This window comes from Psittacula echo, assembly GCF_963264785.1.
Source record: "Psittacula echo genome assembly, chromosome: 8".
NCBI classification, from domain to species: domain Eukaryota; kingdom Metazoa; phylum Chordata; class Aves; order Psittaciformes; family Psittacidae; genus Psittacula; species Psittacula echo.
Genome location: NC_137744.1, coordinates 24,304,087 through 24,328,285, shown reverse-complemented (window position 1 = coordinate 24,328,285; position 24,199 = coordinate 24,304,087). Strand labels below are relative to the sequence as shown.

At 42.0% G+C, this 24,199-nt stretch overlaps 1 protein-coding gene across 1 annotated transcript in view; it reads left to right on the top strand.

Moving 5' to 3' along the window:
• Window positions 1-20,513, top strand: part of TEX11 (testis expressed 11) — a 29,691-nt gene extending 9,178 nt beyond the window's left edge. Inside the window, exons 9-27 of the mRNA XM_080624687.1 lie at window positions 126-183; window positions 1,009-1,104; window positions 2,573-2,654; window positions 4,353-4,431; window positions 4,902-5,053; window positions 6,138-6,223; window positions 7,311-7,448; window positions 9,440-9,525; window positions 10,147-10,200; window positions 10,820-10,860; window positions 12,067-12,153; window positions 12,682-12,752; window positions 13,267-13,383; window positions 14,532-14,604; window positions 15,014-15,163; window positions 16,145-16,253; window positions 17,254-17,374; window positions 18,946-19,110; window positions 20,115-20,513. Of these exons, the coding sequence (XP_080480813.1) occupies window positions 126-183; window positions 1,009-1,104; window positions 2,573-2,654; window positions 4,353-4,431; window positions 4,902-5,053; window positions 6,138-6,223; window positions 7,311-7,448; window positions 9,440-9,525; window positions 10,147-10,200; window positions 10,820-10,860; window positions 12,067-12,153; window positions 12,682-12,752; window positions 13,267-13,383; window positions 14,532-14,604; window positions 15,014-15,163; window positions 16,145-16,253; window positions 17,254-17,374; window positions 18,946-19,110; window positions 20,115-20,189 (1,840 nt within the window). The 3' untranslated portion in view covers window positions 20,190-20,513. The remainder of the gene's footprint in view (window positions 1-125; window positions 184-1,008; window positions 1,105-2,572; window positions 2,655-4,352; window positions 4,432-4,901; window positions 5,054-6,137; window positions 6,224-7,310; window positions 7,449-9,439; window positions 9,526-10,146; window positions 10,201-10,819; window positions 10,861-12,066; window positions 12,154-12,681; window positions 12,753-13,266; window positions 13,384-14,531; window positions 14,605-15,013; window positions 15,164-16,144; window positions 16,254-17,253; window positions 17,375-18,945; window positions 19,111-20,114) is intronic.
• Window positions 20,514-24,199: the final 3,686 nt, after the last annotated feature.

Here is a 24,199-nt window from a genome sequence, read left to right as displayed (position 1 = left end):
TGATTTCTGTGGCTTCTAACTGGTTAAGAAGTGGGAAAGGACAAGAATGTTGCACCATGTCAGAAGACTGGCTGAATTTCTCTCTGTCCTCTCATTTAATTCTAACTTTTGCTTATCATTGATAGCCAGAGCTATGACATTGGGAAGATGGACATGAAATATTCTCTTGGCAAAGAAATGCAGGTAAGAAAGAGAGGTTGCTTTTTACCAGTAGCAGGATTTTGTTACCCTGACTGCACTGTATCATCAGCCTCTACTGTGCCAAACCTGACCAGTGATCCTTTGGCCTCCTCTTTAGTACTATCTGCTAGGAAGTCTGGCAGAGTTGCAAGTTCAGTTGCTGTGAGTGTCAGTGTGAGAGTTCAGTCACTGACGGGTGCCCTTAAATCACATTTGAATCTACTTTTTCACAGAAATTAAACTGTAGAGAGTAAGGCTGAAGTAGAGCCTGAATGGCCATCTCTTCTTCTCTTTCCCCTCTTCTTTCAAGGCATCATCAGTTACATCGGTGTCATTTCTGATAGATGTTTGTCTGCCACATTCGTAGGCCTTATTACTCCTTTTACTACCCACAGTGGATATGGAGAAGATTTTAATCTCTCCCTCTTTATATAAATCACTTATTTGAAGGCAGTTATCACATGTCTTTGTGATGGTGGTGTTTGTTTGTTTTCATCTCAGTGAAGTTTCTGCCTCTTGTTCCTCCAATTTCTTCTTTCATTCTGTTTTTCCAGACCTCTGATTTTCCCACCACCCTTCTGTTCTCCTCTGAACTCTAGTTGATTGATGTCCTGTGTGAGTTGCAGTGCTGAAGATTGAATGCACTTCAGAACTGAGCAATCACCTGACACGTCTGATACCAGACAGGCATTCTTCTGACTCAAAGAACTTTTATTTTTCATGATCTTATATTTTAAGTCTTGTATCTATCTGTATGTTCATGCATGACTATATTTTTTTTTTTCTCTTCACATGGCATTTAAACCTCCAGTTTGTTTTTCTTTCCAGGCTAAAGTGCTGCGGTTGTTGGCTACAGCCTATTTTGAGTGGGATTGCAATCTGTATCTTGACAAGGCATTGAAAGCTGTGAGCTTGGCAAATCAGGTAGTGATGTGTTACTGTATTTATAGTGTGTAATAGTTGAAACTCAAGCATTTATCAACACAGTAATATGGACCACATGAATGGAATTTTGTCCTTGACATCAGATGGACGTGTGTTTGCTTTGTGTTTGGTTTTCATACTCATAAGTATCTTTTGGAGCTCCCAGCTTTTTAATGGAGAAATACTTCTTTGCATGTAGACGTAGAGCTGTCTTGGTGCCTCATGTTAATAATGAGGTCCTTTGACAATGATATGAGTAAAATTTCTCTGGCACATTATAACCCAAAGCAAGGGGTTTGAACTCTACTACATTTTGAGTCCCCATCTTATCTATACAAATGTTTAAGTGCCAAACAGTGTTCAGTTTTGAAAGCTGTGTAGCCATGCTACTACATCAGTCTTATTTTAAACAACTCGGTTAGCTATTGCACCTTTCTAACATGACTGTGTTTCTTCTGGAACCTGACAAATGAGCTGTGTAAACATACCAGCTACCCTGAAGAAAGTTCATATATATCTAAGCAGTCCCTGCAGTGAGGTTTCTTGCTCTTGCACAGATTCTGTTTCCCATATAAAGAGTTGAATTAATTTTGTGCTTCTATCTCCTTAGGTTAGAGTAACTTAAATTTGAAAGTTTTGTGCTTGTCTTTGGCCATTTTACAATTTCCACGATCTGTTTCATGCAAAACAAGTTTGCAGTACAAAATCCCATTTTAAATGAAAGCTCAAATTCAGTTTTCTACATGCTGTTAAAGCTTCCACAGAGATGATGATGCATGTGCTCTTGAGATCGGGATAAAAGACAATGTATTGTAATCATTCAAATAACGCTACTGTAGTACCTGAGCCCTCTGCGGGTTTTACTGTATTTACTTTTGCAAAACCTTTTGAGGTGGAAGTGTTTTTATAATCATTTTTGCTAACGTGTGCTTTGATTTTGTATGAGGGTGGAAAACTAGGAGAAAACTTTTATTCTAGAGTCTGAAATGTGCAGTGTTTCAAGGAGAACTGTAGCATACAGGCTTCATTATATCCATTTGCGTCCATTCTTTCCTAAATTCTGTATTATTATAAGCTACTTTGAATCCTGCTTATATTAATTCCAGACTAATCCAGCCAATTCACACATAGAAAAGCAGGAAATGTTTCTATCATTCAGTATTGTTCAGCTTCTATTTAAAAGTATTGGAAACGGGCAACAACAAAATGGGAATCATGTATCTCTTGCTTTCATTGTCCTTATAGTCTTTTAACAGTATAGCAATAAATAATACAGATGCACATTGCATTTAAGAAGAAAATATTACCAGTTGCCTGTCTATTGTTTCCGTTATTAGACCAGAAAAAGGATACAGTGGAGTTTCTGTGATTTCCTGATACTTGTGTGGATTAGGAATGTGCTGGACTCTCATGGGATCTGTGTTCTACAACCAGCTGTCCAAGTAATGTGTTGTTTGTCATTGTGCAGGAGGGTTTGCATCCAGCAGGGCTCTTCTTGAAAGTGAAAATCCTTCTTGAAAGTGGAGCATCAGATGAAGATATCAACTCAGGTATCCTGGCTCTGTATAGGCTTCATATGAAGGTCGTACTGTGCCAGGGCCAAGAAATAGCTCAAGCTGTAAATAGAAAAGATGAAAAAATAAATCCCTTTCTGGTGTGTTTTAGAGGAATCTTCATTAGCTAAATATTGCTCTGGTTTTGGAGTGTGAGACCTAGTAGTCAGTGTTCACAGAGCATTTATACAGGTGCTAATGTAAATTTGAATTAAGCATTGCTTTATTATTGTTGGGATTTAAGCTGATCTGCTGGAAATAGGGAAGAGGGAATACTCTGAAGCCTCTTAGAATGAAGACAGTGAAAATACAGCAATGTAAAGGTATGGCTTATTTTAGACATAGGCCACAGGTTACTCAGGAGGGGTGAAGCTGGATTGTTTCTCACACAGTCAGCATAGAAGAAAGGCTTGTGAAGCACTGCTATGCTGTGTGTGTGATTTTGCAGATTTTGGCCAAGAGACATCAAGTGCTGAGCAGTGTGTTGTTATAAACCCATGTTACCAGTTTAATTTACCTAGGGCAAATAAGCTCTTTTCTCCTTATCCCTCAAACTTGTCATTTGAAGAGAACTGATTTTTCCATTGGCATGAGAGAAGAAAGTTTTTTGAGGGACTTTAATATAGAAAGGAGAAATGTATTTCCATAAGTAATGAAATCTTGAGGAAGAGAGGCTCTGTATGGTTGGAAAGCATCAGATGTGTAATGAATCCTATGAGAAATAAATGTAGGATGAGATGAAGAGTTTCTTGCAGAGAGCGGAATGGTTTGGATGCTGCCAGGCCAGCAGGACTGCGAATTCCATTTCACATTGCTCCTGAGGAATTTCAGCCAGCTTTCCAGTGGACAGTTGTTCAAAACTTACCACTGCAATAGCTGGCTTCTGTTGTGCCATTTGAATTGTGAAGCCACGGTGCTGTCTATCACAGCATGCTCACCTTATGTTAGTACCCCTAAGACTCAGTCAGTTTTGAAGCACGTTCACTAATGAGCTATCATGTGTGGCTGGCAGGAGGGTGTCAGTCCATGCACTGCAGCTTCTCTGTCTCTTGAGTGAAGGCTTCTGCCAAGTTTTAGGCATTTGACTAAAACCTTCTATTGTGCATTTGTACACAGGTGCCTTAGAAATGCTTCCTTTAACAACAGCTCTTACAGTCATGTCCTGTGTGTTCCTTCTCTGATCTCATCCAAGCCACAAATATCTAAATCTTGTTATTAACCATGCAGCACAGTCTAGCAATTTTTAAGCTGTATCTGACTGGTCTAAAACTGATACCTGCTTATCAGCACCACTCAATTTTACAGCTGATGCTAAAGGCATTAGGCTTAAGTAGTTCCCATTGCAGTGTGAGCACTGACCTCAATCTTAAGTGGTTCCTGCTGGATGAGGATGAGTCATTTTGATGGAAAGCAGCTTGAGGCAAAAGTTTGTGCTACTAATGCCTCTGCTGTTCCTGTTCAAAGAGACACAGGGACAGAATTCCTGGGCTCTCAGTCTGTCGCCTTTCTGTAGTACTACAAGAACTGTACAGTGAAAGGAAACTCAAAGCACTATAGACATGCTTTAATCTTCCTTTGGTTTTAAAACTTTTACATTGGGGGTTTTATTCCAAAGAAGTTGTAAGAGGTAAATGGTAAATTGAGCAGGTAAGTGTCCAGGTTGATAAGTAATCTCTACTGCTCTTTTCTGTCTAGCTGTTGCAGAATGCCTGCACCATGAGATGTCTTTAGACTTTTGTCTGAATACTGCCAAACTGCTGCTGGAGCATGGAAGGTATGAGAGCATCACTGAGTGGGGTGAACACACTATTTGGGCTTCATGATGTTCTTTTATAAGCAAAGAACATCTGTTATACATTGATGCTTTTTTTAAATAAAACCTCACAGAAGAAGGAGTCCTAGAATAATTGGAAAACAGTGTAAGGATGAACAAGTTCCTGCAAAACAACTTGAGGTTGACATTTCACACTGTTGAATGATCCATCATGATTGCTTATGGATATGCTTCCATCTTGCAGTAAATTCTTACTCTTTCATTGTGAGGAGTAAACTCTCATGAATACTGTGAAACAAGTGTGTGCTGATGTGAAGTTAGAACTAAATAGATGAACTGCAGTAAATTCACACCTTAACTCACTCTGTGTGATTGCCAGTAGTGTTAATGACGTGAATATGTTACTCTTTAGAATGGAAAATTAACAGCTCTTCTTGTGCAGCCTCTTAAAACTGCATCTGTGTGAATAGGGAATCAGTTGGTTTTGACTTTCTGAAGTCTGTTTCTGAACGATTTGAATCTTCATCTAACCATGGAAGAATTACCCTGCTCCACATCGAGTTCCTGTTGCAGAGTAACAGAGAGCTGCTTGCTAAGCAGAAGGTTGAAGAAATTATTATAGGTCTGTATCCATCTTTTGCAGCTGTTTACTGAAAGCTGGATTTAGTTGACTGAAATCTTGAATTCTGATTTTCACTTTTATTTTGGCTTATTCTCGTCTTTCTTTCTATTTGTGTCTGTTTTCCGTTATGTTTCTTCTGCAATTCTCCACTTCCATCATGAATGACAGTCATGGTAAAGCTCAGTCTTGTTCCTTCTTAGTGTAGACTGTGTGTGGCTGATACATGTGGGATTAGAAATATTTATCAGAGTTCTGTGTAATGTTAATACTTTGTCTCTTAAGCCCAATGTATTTCTGTCAGTATTAAACCATGTTGCATATCCTTCTTTAAGCACCTAAATAACAGTTCCTTTTTCAGGTCTCTTGCACCTGTAACACTGTAATATTTTTGACTGTCAGATCTGCTGGAAATCAGACTATTTTATATAACATCCAGGGAGGTGCAAGAGCTACATTTGCACTGTTCAAGCATGAGAACAGTTTTCTTTTACCCACTGTATTGGTGTGGGTTTGGTTTTTTGTTTGCTTGTTTGTTTGTGGCTTTGTTTTTTTGGTTTATTTGTTTCTTTGATTTTCCCCAGCAGCAGCACTGGGTCTTGGCTGAACTATTGCTGGATTGGTGTTTCTTTATTATATCATAGAATCATAGAATCCCAGGGTGGTTTGTGTTGAAGGGACCTTAAAGCTCATCCAGCTCCAACCCCTGCCACAGGCAGGGACACCTTCCACTAGAGCAGCTTGCTCCAAGCCCCTGTGTCCAACCTGGCCTTGAACACTGCCAGGGATGGGGCAGCCACAGCTTGTCTGGGCACCCTGTGCCAGCGCCTCAGCACCCTCACAGGGAAGAGCTTCTGCCTAAGAGCTCATCTCAGTCTCCCCTCTGGCAGGTTCAAGCCATTCCCCTTGGCCTGTCCCTACAGGCTCTTGTCCAAAGCCCCTCTCCAGGTTTCTTGTAGTCCCCCTTGAAAGACTGTTACAAGGTTGTTGTAGGCTGTGGGACAGTCTTTCTCAGAGAGTTCTTAGTTGCTTCTCAGTGTGCTTCTTAAAATTTCTTGTAAAGTGATGATTTGCAGTATCTTTTCAGGTTATTATACTGGGAAACAGCTGTTGCCTGAAGCCTTGAACCGGCTGCACATCATCTTGTGGGACATGGCTGCCAAACATTATGAGGTTTGGGACCAAACAGTAGCGTTATTTGTATGACTGAAAATGAAGATCTGCTTTTTCTGACCTGTTTGGTGTGTCTGGTTTTGGTGGGAGTGCAAACTGTTACTAAGAATCCTGTTCCATTTGGCAGTAGTTTTATTTTCAGCCAGCTGGGTGCTGTTTTCCATTACAACATCAAGTTTCAGGTAGCCTCATCTTTAGGTTTGTACCTGGGAACAGTTATGACCAGAACTGATCAGCCAAGGAACCTGTGCAGCCCAGCATTCTGGTTCTGCTCTGAGAATGGTACAAAAACCTGAATATGTTCTTTACGTTGAGCTGTTTGTTTTACACTTCTAACTCTCTGGTGGTCGGTTGCTTCTTTAAGGACCATGAGCTGTTATTATTTGTACATTGATTTTCTTTTTAGCTTCTGTAAAGTAGTTTTGGATGCTCACATTGTATCTTAGTTCATGTACATTCTTCTTGTGAGTGTATATAAGTTCAGTTATTCAAAACCAGATACCTTCTTATTCCTTCAGTATTTGGGGGAGATGAGCTCATGTTCTACTCTTGTATTTCTGTCACATGCTTGTTTCTTGAATATAAAGACAAAACATACCATGTCATTACCTCTCCTCTGTGTAATCATGAAGGAACTTTGCTGATGACACAGCTTCTTTCCTCCTTCTTTCAGACTAAACTCTCTGTCCGAATTGGAACTATAGTTGGGAGTACCATGTCCAGCAGAGTACCATCAAAGTTCTCAATTTAAATGGGATAACCATTTTTGTCTTTTTCTCCTAGTTTCAGTTGCCTTGTATTGTGAACAGAGAGGACTTTTGAAATTGTAGTTCTATTTTGTGTTTAGTCCTAAGGATGTCCTTTCTGGGTCAGATGGATGACCCATTCATTCCAGTGTCCTGTCTTTGAGAATGGCCACAGGATAAGGGAAGAGTAGGAAGATGTAAAGGGGCAGTTCTACAGTGAATGTTACCTGTAGATCACTCTTCTAGGAGAAAGCTTGCAGTGTAATATATTTGATTATCCTAATTTAGACAGTTTGATCACCCCAGTAAGGGTGTTTGTTTGTTTGGCTGTAATTCCCCAGGCAAAAAGCTATTCCGAAGCTCTTCACTGGTACAATTATTCTGTCAGTTTCTACACCCCTGGACAGATAGATCAGAACTTGGCTAAGCTGCAGAGGAACATGGCTTCTTGCTATCTTCACCTGAAACAAGTTGACAAGGTACATGCATATGTATAGATACTGATTTATTTGTGTTGGGTTTATTTTTGTAACTATGTCATTGGGACTTCATCTTAGAATCACAGAATAGTTTGGGTGGGAAGGGACCTTTAAAGCTCATCCACTCCAACCCCTGCAATGAGCAGGGACATCTCCAACTAGACCAGGTTGCTCAGAAACATCCAGCCTGGCCTGCAATGTCTCCAGGGATGGGGCATCCACCACCTCTCTGGGCAACCTGTGCCAGGATTTTACCACCCTCACTGTACAAAGTTTCTTCCTCACATCCGGCATCCATCTCCCTCTTTTAGTTTAAACCCAGCAGCCCTCGTCCTGCCTCAACAGGCCCTGCTGAAAAGTCACTTTGTTTATCTTTTTAGCTCTGTTCTATTGCAAATTATATTACTGATTTCTAAGTGCCATTGTACTGATTTCCTTTAATCTCTTCTGTGAATAGGCTAAAGAGGCAGTTAAAGAAGCAGAGAGATGTGATCCAAACAGCATCTTTACTAAATTCAGTGTCTATAAAATTGCAGTGATGGAGAAAGATACTAATAAAGGTAGAACTTGGAAAATAAGGAATTCACTATGAGGAACAGAAGTCCTGAATAGATTAGAAAATACCAAGCAGATTTGGACTGTTCATCTTGAACAAAACACCATAGAGGGTAGCTAGAAGAAGGGTTTGTAGAGTCACTGAAACTGTCAGGCTGTAGATTTCAACTGACAGTGGGATTCTTTGTACACACAATATATAATATGAGGAGTCCATTGCCATTGCTGATACTGTGTGGATGGAGCTTCTGGCTGGGAAGTTTCTAACCTTTTCATGGGCAGAAGCTATAGCAGCATCCCAGGGTGAGCGTTGTAGACTTACTGGCTCTAATATTCTTATATGTGCATATACAACATAAAAAAACCGATGCTGAGCTAAATGAACCTTAACAGAGCCATTATTGCTGCTCTTAGTTTCTCTGGACAAGTAGAGCCTGAAGTTACCAGAAAATACATGAATTACTGAGATGAATTCCAGCATGACATATCTCCGTATACTTCTTGATAATGAGTTCTGCTATTCCGTATTTTAATGAGAATCTTAGCTGAAGTAATGAAAATTAAGAACTACGGTCTTAGAACACAGAGTAACGTGCAGAACTTATTTTCTGATGAATTCTGTGCCAAGTAATTCTTCTCTATACATTTTTTTAATGACAGCTTAATTTGTTCGCATACTATAGAGGGGGAATCACAGTACAGTGTGAACATAAAAGCAGCAGCACACTTGCTATAAGCCAAGATGTGGGAGCTTGGGATCATGCCCAGACAATGTATTAGAGAAAGTCTTCTGTCTTTGGTGACAGTTATTTAGCAGAACAAAATGAAGGATGTGAGCTAGTTTAATTTGTATGGCATCCTCGTTTCCTTAGATTAGGAGCTTGAAAAGCCTTTTGGCACCTTTCTAGGAAGAAACACGTAATTGTGGGGAAGTGCTGCTGTGGTCAGGTTTTCTTGTCTTGGTTTTTCATATTAAAAATGTTACAGCCTTTCAGAAGTCATTGCTAACGCCTCATTAAAGCAGTGGAACTTTACACCTTCCAGTTGCTTCTACAAAAAGACATTTAAATGTTTCCTATGTCTATTTCAGCTGTGGAAGCAGTTATTGAAATGGGGAAGCTAGCAGAAAAGTCATCTCAACATGAAGACAAGCTGAGAGGGGAGGAAAACACAGGCACTAACCTCCTGAGTTTAGCTGCCCAAATTGCTTTAGAGGTAGATAACATTGTCTTTGCTTTATTGCTATAAGTAGGACAGCTCTAACCTGGCCTACTTTTAGTATTTCAATGTATTTCATGCATTTTGAAGTATTACATGCTTCCAAGGTACTCAAATGTGTTGTGTAATGTAGAGTAGAAATTGGGGGTTTGGGGTTTTTTTGGTAGTAACTGAGGTAATGCAGTTTATCCAAGGAATGTTTTTTTATTTCTTTTCAGAATGAGCAGCAAGTTGTGGCTATCAAAGCTTTGGAGTATTTGGCTGAACATTTACAAGACTGCCGACAATTATTTGCAGCTTTAAAGTGAGAATTGAATGTATTTACAAGCAAAGATATTTTTTTCTGCATTCTTTTCAAAAAGACTGTATTATATTGAGAAAGGTGGTAAACAGTAGAAGAAAGATTAGTTGTCAGTCTTTTTGGTGATGCAGATGTATCTGAAGCCTGAACTTTGATATCTACCAGTGTTCCAAGTCCTGAAGCAAACAGCATTGGTTGCTCTGAATTTTAGGATTACCTTGTGAACAGATGAGCAACAGCAACTCTAATGAGATTCCAATGATATATTTGGTGAAAATACCAGTTTATATCATCTAATGGAGCAGTATCTTACTGAAATACTCCATCATGTTTAGAACAGCAAATACTGTGACAGATGTATTTATTCCCTTATTTGCTTAAAACCTGTGTTAAAGTACATTTATTTACTTACTGTTCCATGGGTTAATAAAGTGATTTATAGAATAAGGCAATAGGGTGAGAAACAGTATAATATTCTCAGTTTGACACTTTGAATTCTTCTGTGAGTTTCGTGGGCTGATAGCATATGGAAGAAAAGTGGGATCCTTTCTGGAAAATTAGAACAAAGCACACTGTTGGAAAAAAAAGTCTTGTTTCTTCCGTGCTTGTTTTCCTCATATTTAGATGTTTGGTTCGTCTTACATTATCAAAGGTCATGGCAGAAAATGAAGAGAAAAGGTGAGTCCATTTTCAAAATCATTTTCTGATGGGTGGATATGTTGTACAGATGAGGTAATATTTTCTTGCTGGGCTTATTTTCTTGCAGAGTAAACAAGAGATCAGTTTTTGTGCTAGTAAAAAGTCCACCCAGATGACTTTCCAACTTTCATTAATGTGTAAGAATGTCAGGAGTGTTTGATGGGGAAGGTGGCCTAAGGCACTTTGACACTGGGATGTGGTATCTTTCTGAAGTTCTGAGTGAGAACTTCAGAGCGGGACCTCCCTTGCTGAGGAGCAGCCACTTTGCAAATGGTGTGTTAGCTTAGGAGAGCTGTACTGCAGCATTTTGACTGTTAAGGAAACAGTGCAGTGTCAGCGGGGTTTGAAGTTTAACCTGCAGCTCCAACCACCGACAAAATCTCCTACTGCATTTCTACAACAACCTTCACTGCTGCAGATCAGTCCTTCAGTACTCTTGCATCTTCAAATGGTGAAAGTTTCTAATGCCCAAGGTGTTTGTCAGGGGGAGAATTGTTATATCCATAGTTATGGAGATGTATTCCAACATAAATAATGTGTTCTGTTGTAAGATACTTAATGGAACAATTTCTAAACCTGAATTTTTCCTCCATCCTAGAGATGAAGATATCAACTCGATGCTGACTTACTTGACCTTGGGTACACTTTTGTTCCCTTTACATTTTCTGTAGTTCTTCCATCTGTGAACATTTTCTTATATGATTAGGTCCATACCAACCAAGTGTTTACATTCCCTATTTCAGTCCAGGTTCCCTGTGAAGTCAGTAGAAATTCAGACTGGAGATTCAACAGTGCTGTGAAGTTGGATCTCAGTGTTAGAGGTTTTTGCTGTGGAAAGCTTGCAGGCTGGTACTGGGAAAACTCTAGAAAAGCCTGTACTTGGGAGCTTCTGTCAGGCAAAGGGAGAGTTTCTTCCAGGCAGTTTCCCTTTAATCCTTCATAAGGCCATGCATGCAAACAACAGATATTTGGGCACAAGCCACAACCTGGGTGGCCTCAAGTGACAGTCTGTTGCTCTGAGTGCACTGGCAGGGACAAGGTTAGTATCTCTAGCAGCAGGGCTACCACAGAAGGAAGAAGTTTGGTTTTGTAAACTGAATTAATGGGGTAACTTTCTATGACATTAATTGACAGTGGTGACTTTGCTGTTCCTGCTGTTCAAAAGGGAGCATTTTTTAAATGAAGGTAATGGTTTGGGTTTGTTTTTTTTGTTGCCCTGGAAGGCCTAGAAACCTGCAAACTGCTGAATGGTGGGAGAGGCTTGGTCAAAATGGGTTTCCTCTTTAAAGTTGTGCTGCCTATTGAAAAAGAATTGTCTGTTTACGAGGTACAGGACTTTTACAGAGGCCTTTCCTCCATCAGAAGAAAGACTTACTTTCCCTAAATCTTTTCTGATCTTTGGACAAGTAAGTCAATGAGATTGTAGGAGCTTTTGATACACTTGCCATTCCTTCTGCAACTAGGAGAGTATGAAGGCTAGAATTGAATGAATTCCAGGTTCCTTGCAGAAAGGCCTCAAACCTGTTATTCAATTTAAAACCGCTCAACTTTTTCTGTAATTAAGTAAAACTCCTCTGCATTATGCTTCAGTGTCAGTAAACTTTGAAAAGGCAGAACTTATTGGCAGCCTTACCTATCTTACCTAAAATGCTATTTGAGGAGCTTTTCGGTGTATTTATATCCTCTCTGGTCAAGCATGTTAGATATAAGTTGTAAGAATAACTCTTCACCAGGAATTACATGGGAGTTTTGGAAACTTCTGTTTTGTAGTGCAGTTATTAGGCTTGGAAATGTTTTTCTTTTGCTCAGAAGGTGCTACTGATCTATTGAACGCATTTTTTGCAGCTCACAAGAGACTTGCTGAGTCTTTCACAGATGAAAAATTTACAGGGGACATGAAGGTCCTCGAAGCTCACTGGTTTAGGAAAGTTGGTAGGTTGGCACTCACAAAACCTAAACTGAATCCCCTCCACCTCCACTCAGCCAGACCTTGAGGGAGAAAGAAGTGTTTAAGGATGTAGTAGATTTATAAAACTTGTCACCTGCCTTAGTCTGAAAGTTCTGCTGCATTTCCTGACTTCTGAAACTGTCTGGTATGGCTCATGTTTTAAGTTAGTTCTCAAGACAAAGACTCACACATGGTCTGACTGATGGGAGAGCTGATACATTATTTCCTTCACTACAGGAATTGTGCCTGTCCATGATACAACTCTGAAGAGTTCACCATTTTTCTCTTAGCCCTTCACTACCAAGACTGTTACAGAAGTAAATTAAAATCAGGCAAACAGAAAGAATAATGGTTTTCTTCAGTGCCTAAAAAGCCATGCTGCTGAGAGCAATAAAAGCCCCCTTACTGCCCATTGAATTGTAGAATGAACTGCCTGTAACTGGGGATTGGATGGGCATACCTGTAATGCTGAAGATTTGTAATCTAACCTTCATTTTTAATGTCTTTGCTAGCTTGGAACTTGGCTGTACAGCTCAGGGGCTGCCCTGGAAAGATGAGGGATTTTTTCCTACTGTCATTCAAGGTACGTATTCTTGTTGATAGTATCTCTGATTGAGGAATAGTCATCTGCCCGGATCTTTGGAATTTACATTTATGTATCGGGTATCTCCTTGGCTCTGAAGGCGGAGTACTTTAGCACAAAGAATCTGACTTGTTGTTATACTTTACATTCTGTTGCTTAAAAATATCATAAGAAACTTGGACTTCAGTGAGAACTTTCTAAAATAAATGGATTCTGATCCTTGAAAACTGTATCATTAATACAAACCTATCAAATGCTCGAGCCCTAATCTCCAGACAGAACTTGTACCAACACTGTCAGTTTTGTATGTATTTGTAGAGAGTGGACTCCAACACTGCTTCACGCTTTACATCTAATCTTCTTGTGTAATTGTGCAAGTAAAATTGCAGTATGATTATATAGTTATGACTAGTTACTGAAAGTGTCATAGGAGAGACTCAGCAATCATCTTTCCATGACGAAATTGCTTTATATGGGCTCAATTCTCGTTATCTTTCCCTGTTTTTGGTCTCAGTTGTCCCAGTTTTGTCCTTCGGACAAAGCTGTTCTAATTGCCCAGAAGACATGCCTGTTAATGTCAGCTGCAGTTGATCTGGAAATGGGGAGACAATCAGTACCACCTTCTGAACAGGTAGGGCAGTGCTCAGGTAACTGCTGCTGTAGGTACCAGGGAGCATTTTTTGTCTTTTGAGTTTGAAGTCTTAGGGTTTTTTTACTCAGAACAGGATATTGAGAAGCACAGAATGGGTTGGATGGGAAAGGACCTTAAGATCATCCAGTTCCAACCCCCTGCCATGGGCAGGGACGCCTTCACCCTAGACCATGTCACCCAAGGCTCTGTCCAACCTGGCCTTGAACACTGCCAGGGATGGGGCATTTACCACTTCTTTGAGCAACCTGTGCCAGTGCCTCAGCACCCTCACAGGGGAAAACTTTTTCCTTATATCTAACCTTAACTTCCCATGTTTCAGTTTAAACCCACCACCCCTTGTCCTGTCGCTACAGTCCCTGATAAAAGAGTCCCTCTCCAGCATCCGAAGATTAAGAATGTAAGCAGGAGAACCTAGTTCATTAGTATTAATGCACCTCGTGCTTTCCAGACAATCATAAATGGTAGATTTCTGTGAGTTTGAACAGATCTCTATCAACCAAAGGTCATGGCAGTACCTTCCCTTAGAGGAACTTAAGCTTACCTTAAAATGTTTTGTAAGGAGTCTGGTGCTGAGCATTGGTTGGTCAGGCAGATAATTACTGCATCTTTAGGATTATGCCATTGCTGAAAGTAGTAACCAGTCTGGTTGTGATAAGGCTCACAATTATGTTTGGTTTTTTAAGCATGCATCCTTTTTTGGGGTGCTGCACTTACTGTGGCAAGATGAAGGAAGATGTAAGTGGTTATGACGGAAGCATGGAAGTCTGCTGTACAGCGATTGTGGTAGAAATTTTGTGGGGTGCAATGCACAGCAGTTTGTGGTGTGGGATTTAGGGGTTTGTCACTCTCAGTAGCACTATATTATGCTTGGGAGGTAAAAGAAATGATCTTTCATAAGAACCTGGATGGTTCTTTCTGGATCAATGGAATACTTGGTGTGAAGAGGCTTTGTCTGAATTGTGGAGGTCTTTGAAAAAAGAAAAGTGACTGGGGTAGATGATGTTCTAATTAGGCTGGTTCTTAATTTCTTTTATAGCTGGGTATAAAGATCCTTCCTGCTGTGACATGTACATTCCTTTCTCTTTTAGAGCTATGACAAAAATAACTTCTTCAATTTTGTGAAATAGGTGGAGCTTTTGAGTCGGGCTCTTCAGCACGTCCAGGCGTGCAAGGAGATCTGGAAAATTCTGAAGCTAACAGGTAAGTGACAGCGTGTGTCTGTTCAGCACATGCAACTCTTAAACTTAGTCACTGTATTAATGAAAAGTACAGGACATATGGAATTGCTGTCTCAGCTGAAGGGTGTTGAAGCAGATGATAAAAGGGTTTCCTGCTGGCTGTTACCTTGCCTGGGGTGGTTGCATGAATTTAGCTACTTACGGACAAGCCAGATGTTTTTACTGAGGGGGAGGCATAATGGTGGGGTTTTGCTTTGGACATCTGAGGCTTCCATCCGAGCCTGCTTCAGAGTTCCACTTGCTCTACTGTGAAATCTGAGTACCTTAATGGTTTTCCTGCCTGTCGGAAGCAGAATTTATACCTTGTTGGAACACCACGTGCCTTTAAGAAAATGAATCACTACATTCAGGTAATTCTGTCTCTTCTGTAGGAGATTTTGCTAAAGACCCAACAGACACATTGCTGCTGCTTTATGAATTTGAAGCAAGATCCAAACTGAATGATCCAGCACTCCACAACCTTATGGAGTCAGTTTGGGAGCAACCACAAATAGAGGTCAAGACACTAGAAATTATTGCATGTAAGGGCTGCATTTGTGCTTTCATAGTTCTCTAAGTAATGAACCAACTTTTGTTGCTCTTTCCTTTTCATTTGGGGAGACCAGGGTTATCAGATATTGTGCAGCATCCAGAAAACGGGTATAACCATATGTATGTTGTCCTGAAGCAAAGCTGCTGTAGGATCTCAGCAATATAAGGAGATCTGCATTTTGAAAGGCTGTATTGCATGGATGATGAACCAGAAATTTCTGACATCCTTCCATTTCTGGACCCTGAGACATTTGAGTAGGTTGTGAGTCTGGAAAAGATTATTCAGAAAAGCTTTTACAAGCTTCAAACTGGCAGAGGCCAGACGATTACCCTAGCTGATCGATGGCTTAAGTTGGTTTAAGATGTGGACTTCAGATAGATACACAGTTTCAACTTACTGTCGTCAATATGTAAATAGCACTTTTCTATACTGCATCATGCTTTCATCACAAAGTCCTAGTCATGCCTCCTTGAGAATCTAGAGTAGGATCAAATGAAGATGAGTAAAATTTAGAAGTACCATGGCAAACCTTTGGAGGTGATTCTGTAGGACTGCATGAACACCTACTTCTCTCTCTTGAGAGAGTACACACCTGGGCTTGAAAGCACTATACTGGCATCCTAACCCCTGCCTGGTTTTTCCAATCAGGTCAGTTTTTCCAATTCAAGGACACAAACAAAACTCTTGACGTTAGACACCCTCCCCTGCAATATTTCTGGGTTTCTGCACCAGCAGTAAACAGTAGTGGGAGTACTTATGAAATGCACTGTGCTTCTGCCTTACAGTCCTCACTGATAATCTGCACAGTAAGAAAGTAGTAGACTGGTCACTAGCTTGTGACCAGCCCAGGCATTCAACACGTCTCTTTGCAGTTGTTTATCACAAGCAGGCATCATGCTGTACTTTAGTGACCAGTGAGATGAAAGTCTGGCTCCAGTAATTTTCTTCTCAATTTCCTTTTGGTTTTAAGCATTAGCAATGGAATCTCCAGCTCGGTATCCTGTACTGTGTAAGAAAGCTCTCAAGAGTGCATTAAACCTTCACAGAAAGCAGACTGTCATTGATGTTGAGAAATTCAGGTGAGTGTTACCACGCAGCTTTGCCGTGAGCCTGTGACTGAAGATGCTGACAGGGAATAAGGCCTGCCATTTGGAAAAAGGGGGGTTTAAGTTATGTGCAAGGTTCCACTTCTTGCTGGCCAACCAATGTACCTCTCAGTCATGACTGTCTAATGTGTTAACTGGGAGCTGCTTCCTGGGCATATTTTTTGAGACAGCTTTATTTCCCATAAATGAAGCTATTGAGGAAGGAAAATGAAAATTTTATCCAGAGGAGGTCTCTGGCTGTTTCTTGTGAGGAAGGTGTTCATTTCAAATGGTACCCTGGTAGTAGTGAACTAGGTATTTCAAAGACAATGAAGAGATGATTAACAAGAGAAATTAAGTGCTGAGAAGAAAGCCAAGAGTTGTAAGTTAGTGATGCGATGCCACAGTCCATTAGTTTGCTGGGTAACTGGCTCTCTAACAGCTGTACCTTACGGAATCTGACAACCAACCTGGCACATGTCCTTCTCTCTTATTTGTATCCCAGAAAGGACCTTTTTCTCCTTTCGAAGTTCCTTGCAGTAACCCCTGGGCAAAGGCAACTGTTAATACTGCTCTTCTCCCTTCATGTTGAGAAGGAAAAACCCCTTTTCAGAAGCCATGTATTTATTACTGATTTTCTGAGGCTGCTGACTCTTACTTCTTGTTGGGGAAGTTAGAAAGCATACTTTTTCCTTGCTGTTACATGTAGCACTCTAGAAATGTTCTCTCTTTCCTTCTGTGTTACTTTTAGTGCCTAGCAATGAAACTCATGAAGTGCTTGCTTCTCTTGGCTCTTTTTTGGCATAGTTTGCATGAATGAGATCTGATGCTAGGAAAATGTATGTTTCTGCTTGAATAATGGGAATGTAGTATGCACCAGGGTGGACCTGTCTGTGTAACAATCAGAGACATAAGTTACTGTGCTGCTGATACTAAAAACTGTTTGTGCACATGGTATTTAATCTTTCCTCTTCTGCTCTGTTTCAATTCTCAGCAAATGCTTACATAGTTTGATAAATCTCTCTTTACCAACTGGATTAACAGACCTGGATGCCTGTGTACTGCAGGAGGCATGGGACTACTTTGAAGATGGTCTGAGCATAATCAGCAGCACAGTGAGTTGAACAGGAGAACAAGAGGCTGGGGGATGATCCTGAGCACATGAAAAATAACAAATCTCATCAGGCTGAGAATGATGAGTAGAGTGAGCAGTGCATGGTGTGATGTGTTGAGCAGCCAAGATTTCTTCAGTAGAAGATACACTGACACCTCAAAAGAAATGCCTCTTGGATATTTATGACTAAATTATGAAGTTCCCTAGATTTTGTAAGGGCTTTTTTAGAGACATTCAAGGCCAAATTTTCAGTGCCTATTTTAGAAACATCTGCAGCTGAGACATCCCTTCGTTCCTCCTCCTGCTTCGACATTCTCACGCTGAATATGTTGGGGTTTTTTTTAAATGCAGATTACTTTTCCAGCTCAGTTTAAAGCCAGATAAAATCTGGATTCCAGACCTGCTTTTGTTCTCAGCTCTGTCTTGTTAAATGTATTTGGGAACTTACTACATTATTGTTTCATCCAAATGACCTAGAACTGGATTCCTAGACCTGAGCTGTTGGTTCCTGTGGTACTACGTGCTTTGTTTCTGTGAGGACAGGTTTATGGAGAGTAAAATCATTCTTTCTTTAAGCATTTCTGCTGCTCCTTTCAAGCCTGAAGCAAAATGCTGTACAGTGAAGCCAGTTGTACTGAGGAAGTTAGACAGTTCTACTTAAAATTTGATAGGTAAAAGTCAGTTAAGGAGTATTCCTGTTCAAGACTAGTAAACCAATACCATGTTTCATAGCTTCATTCCATTGCATGGCTGGTCCTTTGGTTAAGGTTTGAATGTCTCTTCTTTATGAAAGTGGCATAAAGATATGTTGTTCCTGACTTCCCAGAAAACCAGTGTCCCCACATTCGTGCCTGCCTTCCACTGAAGTCCTCATCTCTAATTTTGATAATATTCTTGTTGAGGGCTACAAATGAAATGTTAATGTGGACTGATACAACAGCAAAACTCTACAGCACTGGGTCGCCTTCTTTTACAGTCTTGCTCATGGCAACAGGTACTAATTGGTACTGTGATAGGAGGAGGACACTGGGGCATCACATTAGTCCATTATCAGTTAGAAAGCTGGTGCACCACTCACGATTTACAACTCCTGTTCAGAAATGGATGTTCTAGTTCAGAAATTCATTCTGGGTCCTCTTACTTAGGATGAGAAGTATCTATCAAAGGAGAAAAGAAGTCCTTTCAGCCTCCCCTTAAGGATTTGCATGACAAATCAGTAATTTCTTGTCCTTCCCTTCTCCAGCTGAATCAGTTCCCCACCATGTTCAAGTGTTGTAGGGTATTGCTACTGTTCTGCAGTTACAGAGGCAGCTTTCATTCCAGTCCCACAGAATTGTATTTTCTGATCTACCAATAGGTAATTGCAACATGACTTACCCATGTTGGAAGCAAGGTGTTTGGCAGTAGTACAGATGAACTGTGAAGTACAGAATGACTCTGAAGGAATTGCCCTTTGCTTAGGAGAGAAAACCCATGTAACTGTTTTCCCACTCTAATGCACTCTTGACTTGTCAGGGTTAAAGTGAAAAGTCTATTTTCTGATGAGCTATTGCTTCTTCTTTATTACTCCAGGATGCTTACCCAGAGATGGAGATCCTTTGGTTGATGACAAGAGCATGGAATACAGGAATATTTCAGTATACCGTTGGGAAATGTAGGGAAGCTGAGCAGTGGTGTGGATTAGGAATGCGCTTCCTCAGTCACTTAGGATCTCTGAAGAAAACCTATGAAGGCCATGTAAGTAAGTGTAAGCAGATGGATTTGAGGATGTGGGATTTAAGGTCTGGCCTGAATTTTAGATACGGATCTGCCTGAAGAAACCACTGCAGAATTTCATGGTACCTAAATATTCTGGGATAGCTTGATGCTAAAAGGGTTTTTCAAAGTGAGGCCAGGAAAGTTTTGATATCAGAAAGCGTAATGAGGTGGCCTTTACTGGAAGGGTCATGTGAATGCCTGTCTGGAAATCAACTTCTGTCTGTTTGTGGCCATAGGAGAACCCTTGTATGTTGCTTGCTTTCACTAACGTCAAGGTGCTGTACCACTTTATTTAGATCAGGTGTATGAACACATTCAGACCTGGTTTCTAGTATAATCTAAGGTCTTACAAATAGGGTTTAAGCTGGTGTGAATATAATCATTAAAGCTTATCTTTTCAGGTGTAGCTTAGCCACTTCTACAGGTGGTGGAGAAGTTTCAGGGCTAGTATCTCTGTAGAAAGCAATGGCACCGCTTGTTACTTTGTCACAAATAACCTTCTCTATGGTTTTTGGTTGGTGTCCCTACCCAGACTGCAGCACAGCTCAGCCTAGCTGGTGTGTGCAGATGTCATTCAGTCTCTTATGCACGAGCTGGGCAGTCAAGAGCTGGTCACAGGTTTTGTACCATGTTAAGTACACCCGTTAAGAACAGTAAGAATTGAGATCACTTTCCAACCTCAGCCATTCTATGGTTCTGTGAGTGGGTTTATTCCCTGACATAAGACTCAACTATAAACTATGCTTTATGGCAGTATAAATAAACCTACCTTTGTCAGGTTGCACTGATTTAACTGTTTTTTTTCTTAAACCACCATATTCAAACCTATGCCAAAATCTTGACATCAGTTTTAGGTTTAGAACCTGGTGGTAATATCCCACCTGTGCCCTTGCTTCTGTTCCCTGTTGCTTTCTTGTATTATCTAGTTAAATGATAGAACTTTATCCATCCTTATTGACAACTATGGTGCTTATGTTCTCCAGATGATTGGTCTTTATAGTGAGGTTCTGGACAAACTGGACAGAGCAAAAGGGTTTCTTTCAAACGAGCAAGAATAATGAGAGTCACAACTGCAAAAAGGAGGACAGGAGTGTCCCTTGGAAACGTTCTGCTGGATGAAAGAGGCCATCAGCTCTGCAGAAGCGTGGTGTCACGGGAGCAGTGCAAGAGAAGCCAGGATCTTCTTGTTAGTAATTAAGCTATGTACTTTTAAGGAAGTCTTTGTTGAGTGAATGGAATTGTTTTCCTCTGGGCAATAGTTTTCATTCTCTGCAGGTATTTAACAGTTAGAAATAAATATTTAACTTTTTTTCATGAGATGAGTCTGCTCGTGTGTAACAGGTTGAGTTAAATACCTGGCTGTAGTAGGAAGTGGCAATGAGAACATTGAAAGTATTCCAAGACCAGGCATCTCCTCTGGATGGCATAGCTGCCTTGCTACATAAATCAGCGATCTCCTGGTGAGCAGGACCACCTCTCATGATTACCCCTCGAGGCTGAGAGATCTGTTACCTGACACCAAGCATCCATGGCTTGGTGAGTGGCATTTTTTGCATGCATGGCACATTTAAGATACATATTGTAGGCTTAAGTGATAAATAGTAAATAGTATTGACCACCAATTAATCTGTACTTATTAAATATTTTACATTCCGAGATTCACTGATGAGAACTCAATAAACTAACTACTAGATCAGATCTATCAACTGTCACACAGCAGTCACAGTTAGTATTTTCCATAGCTTTTAAGTAGGACAAGAATTCTTCTCCTAGTTGGATCAGACCTCAATTAGCTGGATTTCCAGTGACCATTCCCAACAGGCACTTTGCCTGCAATTGCTCTGCTTGCACGTGCCTGTGCACTGCGTGTGTCAGTGAAGGCTGGTCCAGGGCTTATTTCATTTTGCTAGGCTGAACATTGCCTTATGGTTCAGTAGCCCACCTCAGATGGCTGTGGGATATAAATCAGTTGCTGGCTTAAAAAGGCTGAGACTGGGTGCTCCTCCCGCGGTGCTCACAGGCTGCTCCAGAGGGTGGCATCGCAGCAGCAGTTTCTGATGGACACATCGGTGTGGAAGGAAGCTACAGCTCTGCAGCTGTAGAGTTCCTCATTGCTTGTGACACCACGGCTGGGCCCTCGGGGGCAGCAGTTCACACACGTCCCCCCTTTCCCCGGCTGTATTTTATGTCCCGTCTATTTTCCTCCATCTGATGATTTCTTAACTGTTGGGAGAGCAGCAACAGCCTTAGAGGCACAAGGGAAATGCAAAGTGACCTGGGGGATGGGTCCAGGGAGAGGGTATTTTTACCACGCAGCCACAAGGAATGTGGCTGCATTGAGCATTCTGGAGGCACAGGAAGAGGGGCTGGTCTGGCCACCAGTTCTCAGTTGTAGCAAGCACATTCACAGGTGAAGGTGTCACACTGTACCAGAGGAGAAGGTCATGTTTGCCCAGTGAGTGCAGCCGTAATTACACACAGTCATCAAAGGCAGCCAGCACTAAGTGTGGCTATTTGAAGTGAAATGAAGGTAATTAGAAGAGGGCTGAAGCTTTTTCAGGTTGTGCACTGGAACTGAGGTGGCTCTCGGGTTAATGAGCTTCATAAACTGTGACCTGTCTGCAGTCTCCATGCCCATGCTTGGTACAACACCCCTGCTCCCCTAAAACCTCACTCCTCCTCTGTGCAGTTTGAAAGGAAACCAGAACATCCAATTCAAGAGTTAAACCCCCAAGCTCCTCTCCCCTTTGAAGTAGCTCAATGATAAAGCACCAAATGAACTGCATTCTTCTTCCAGTGAGCACTCTGGGTCTCTGCATTCAGAGGTACCAGGAAAAGATACTGTCATTACAACTTCTCAGCTCCCTGTGTCTAACCACCATGTTAAACCCTACAAAGCTGCTGTGCCTGAGCTGGAATACATAGACTAGAATCCCAGACCGGTTTGTGCTGAAGGGACCTTAAAGCTCATCCAGCTCCAACCCCTGCCACGGGCAGGGACCCCTTCCACTGGAGCAGCTTGCTCCAAGCCCCTGTGTCCAACCTGGCCTTGAGCACTGCCAGGGATGGGGCAGCCACAGCTTCTCTGGGCACCCTGGGCCAGCGCCTCAGCACCCTCACAGGGAAGAGCTTCTGCCTAAGAGCTCATCTCAGTCTCCCCTGTTTCACTTTGAATCCATCACCTCTTGTCCTGTTGCTACAGTACCTGATGAAGAGTCCCCTTGTAAAGACAAGCCCTGACCCAAAATACATCTATGGTCCGAGACCGGAGCCAATGTGTGTTACAAACACTCACCTAGAAGAGCTTTTCAGTGGCCTGGTTATGGCTGTAAATAAGCAGACAAGCCCACTCCTTCCTTTGTGGTTTTCTTTTCCCATCTCATCTCCTTTCAGGCAGGTTCTCAGTGACCACCTTACAGTACAAAAAAAAGCATTTTATTATTGTTTTAAACCACTGTTACTGCTTTGCATGAACAGAGCAGCTTGGAGAGTCGCTAAGATCAGCACCAGAAACCAGCTCCAGCACCCAGTGAAGGATTCAACAAGAAGGTCTCAAAGACAGAGTTCTTTGTAACTCTCTGTTTATTAAAAATATAGGTCTCCTTGGAAGAAGCACTGGTAACCAACAAGCGTTGTCCTGATCGACTCGATACCCTCAGCTATGCCATGGAGTACATCCTCTTCTCCTTGTGACTTCATGGGAGGGAGACAGGAAGAAAAAGAAAAGGAAAAAGAAGGCAGGAGCGGTGTCCCTGGCAATTCAAGGGCTTCTGCTTCACCCCCTCCACTTCTCCAGGGGCTGACACTGGGAGCTGAGGCAGGACCAGCGGGGCAGGAATCTGTTGCCGAGTTTCCTCATGTAGGGTCAGTCTCACGCCAGCATCCTCCTCCTTGCCTGCGGCACCACTTTCTGTCCCGGGAAACAGCTGGGCCCCTGTATGGCTCCGTGTGATGCAGGAGGAGTAAGAACAGCTTCTCCCCGGGCTGTACAGAGTCCTACAGCAGTTCTTGTGGCCTGTGTGTGGCTGCACCGACACCCTTATATCCACCGCCACCAGGAATGGGGACCAGCACCCCTCACTTATCCCTGTAAAACAGGGAAGGGCCAAGACTTACCTGCTCTGCTCATAGGGTGACCTCTTCTGTTCTGGTGCTTGGCACTGTGACTAAGAAACAGCATTCACCAGTCCTCTGTAAGGTGGGAGCTCTTCTCCCTGTGCTACAAGTACCAACCAACACTGTTCTTCTTCCAAGGCTGCGCAACTTCCCCCACAGCTTCACACAAGGCTCTTCCCATGATGTGGAAGCCACTGTCCTCAAAGCCAGACATTCCTCAGCTCAGGGCCAGTGAAGTCGCCTCCCTTGAGGGGAGTGCAGCAGCGGGTGCAGCTCTGCAGCCCCTGCCCCACAGGGCACCCAGCTTGGTCTCATAAGGGGACCCTGAGAGTGGGAGCAGAGCCCAGTGTCAGGAGGAGGATTCATGCACAGGTGGCAGAGGCAGAGCAGCCGCGTGTTCACCCGCCGAGCCCCAGCTCCCAAAGTAGCCGGAGCCATCCCTGCTGTGCGGGAAGGATGGACCTTCCCCTGGGAAGGCTGCCGAGCTGGGAATGTGGCACAGAGCAGGGAAGCAGCTCTTCAATTCTGTTTCTGATGTGGGAAGTGTGAGTGTCCATCCAAGGCACAGCTGCGGCTCTTCCTGCCCGTGGCTGATGCAGAGGGAATGCCAGTGTGCTGCCCCAAGCTGGAAGGGGTCACCTCACCTGCACCCACAGGCACAGGGCCAGCCCAACGTCCGGGGTTTCCCGCAGCAACAGAGGACAGCCAGTACATTTGTTCCACGTGGCCGGTATGGTAATTCCTAACTAACCATTGTCGCTCTGGATTCTATTTACAAGAAAGCCAGTTTAAAAAAGTAAGTTAAAAAAATTGATTTTATACCCATTCAGTTCATGATTAACAAGAGAAAAATGGAACAGTGGGAAAAACCCAAAAAAAACCAAAAAACCAAAAAGCAGCCAACACAGCAACACAACATGGTTTTGGTTTAAAATCAGCTTAAAAAAATAGA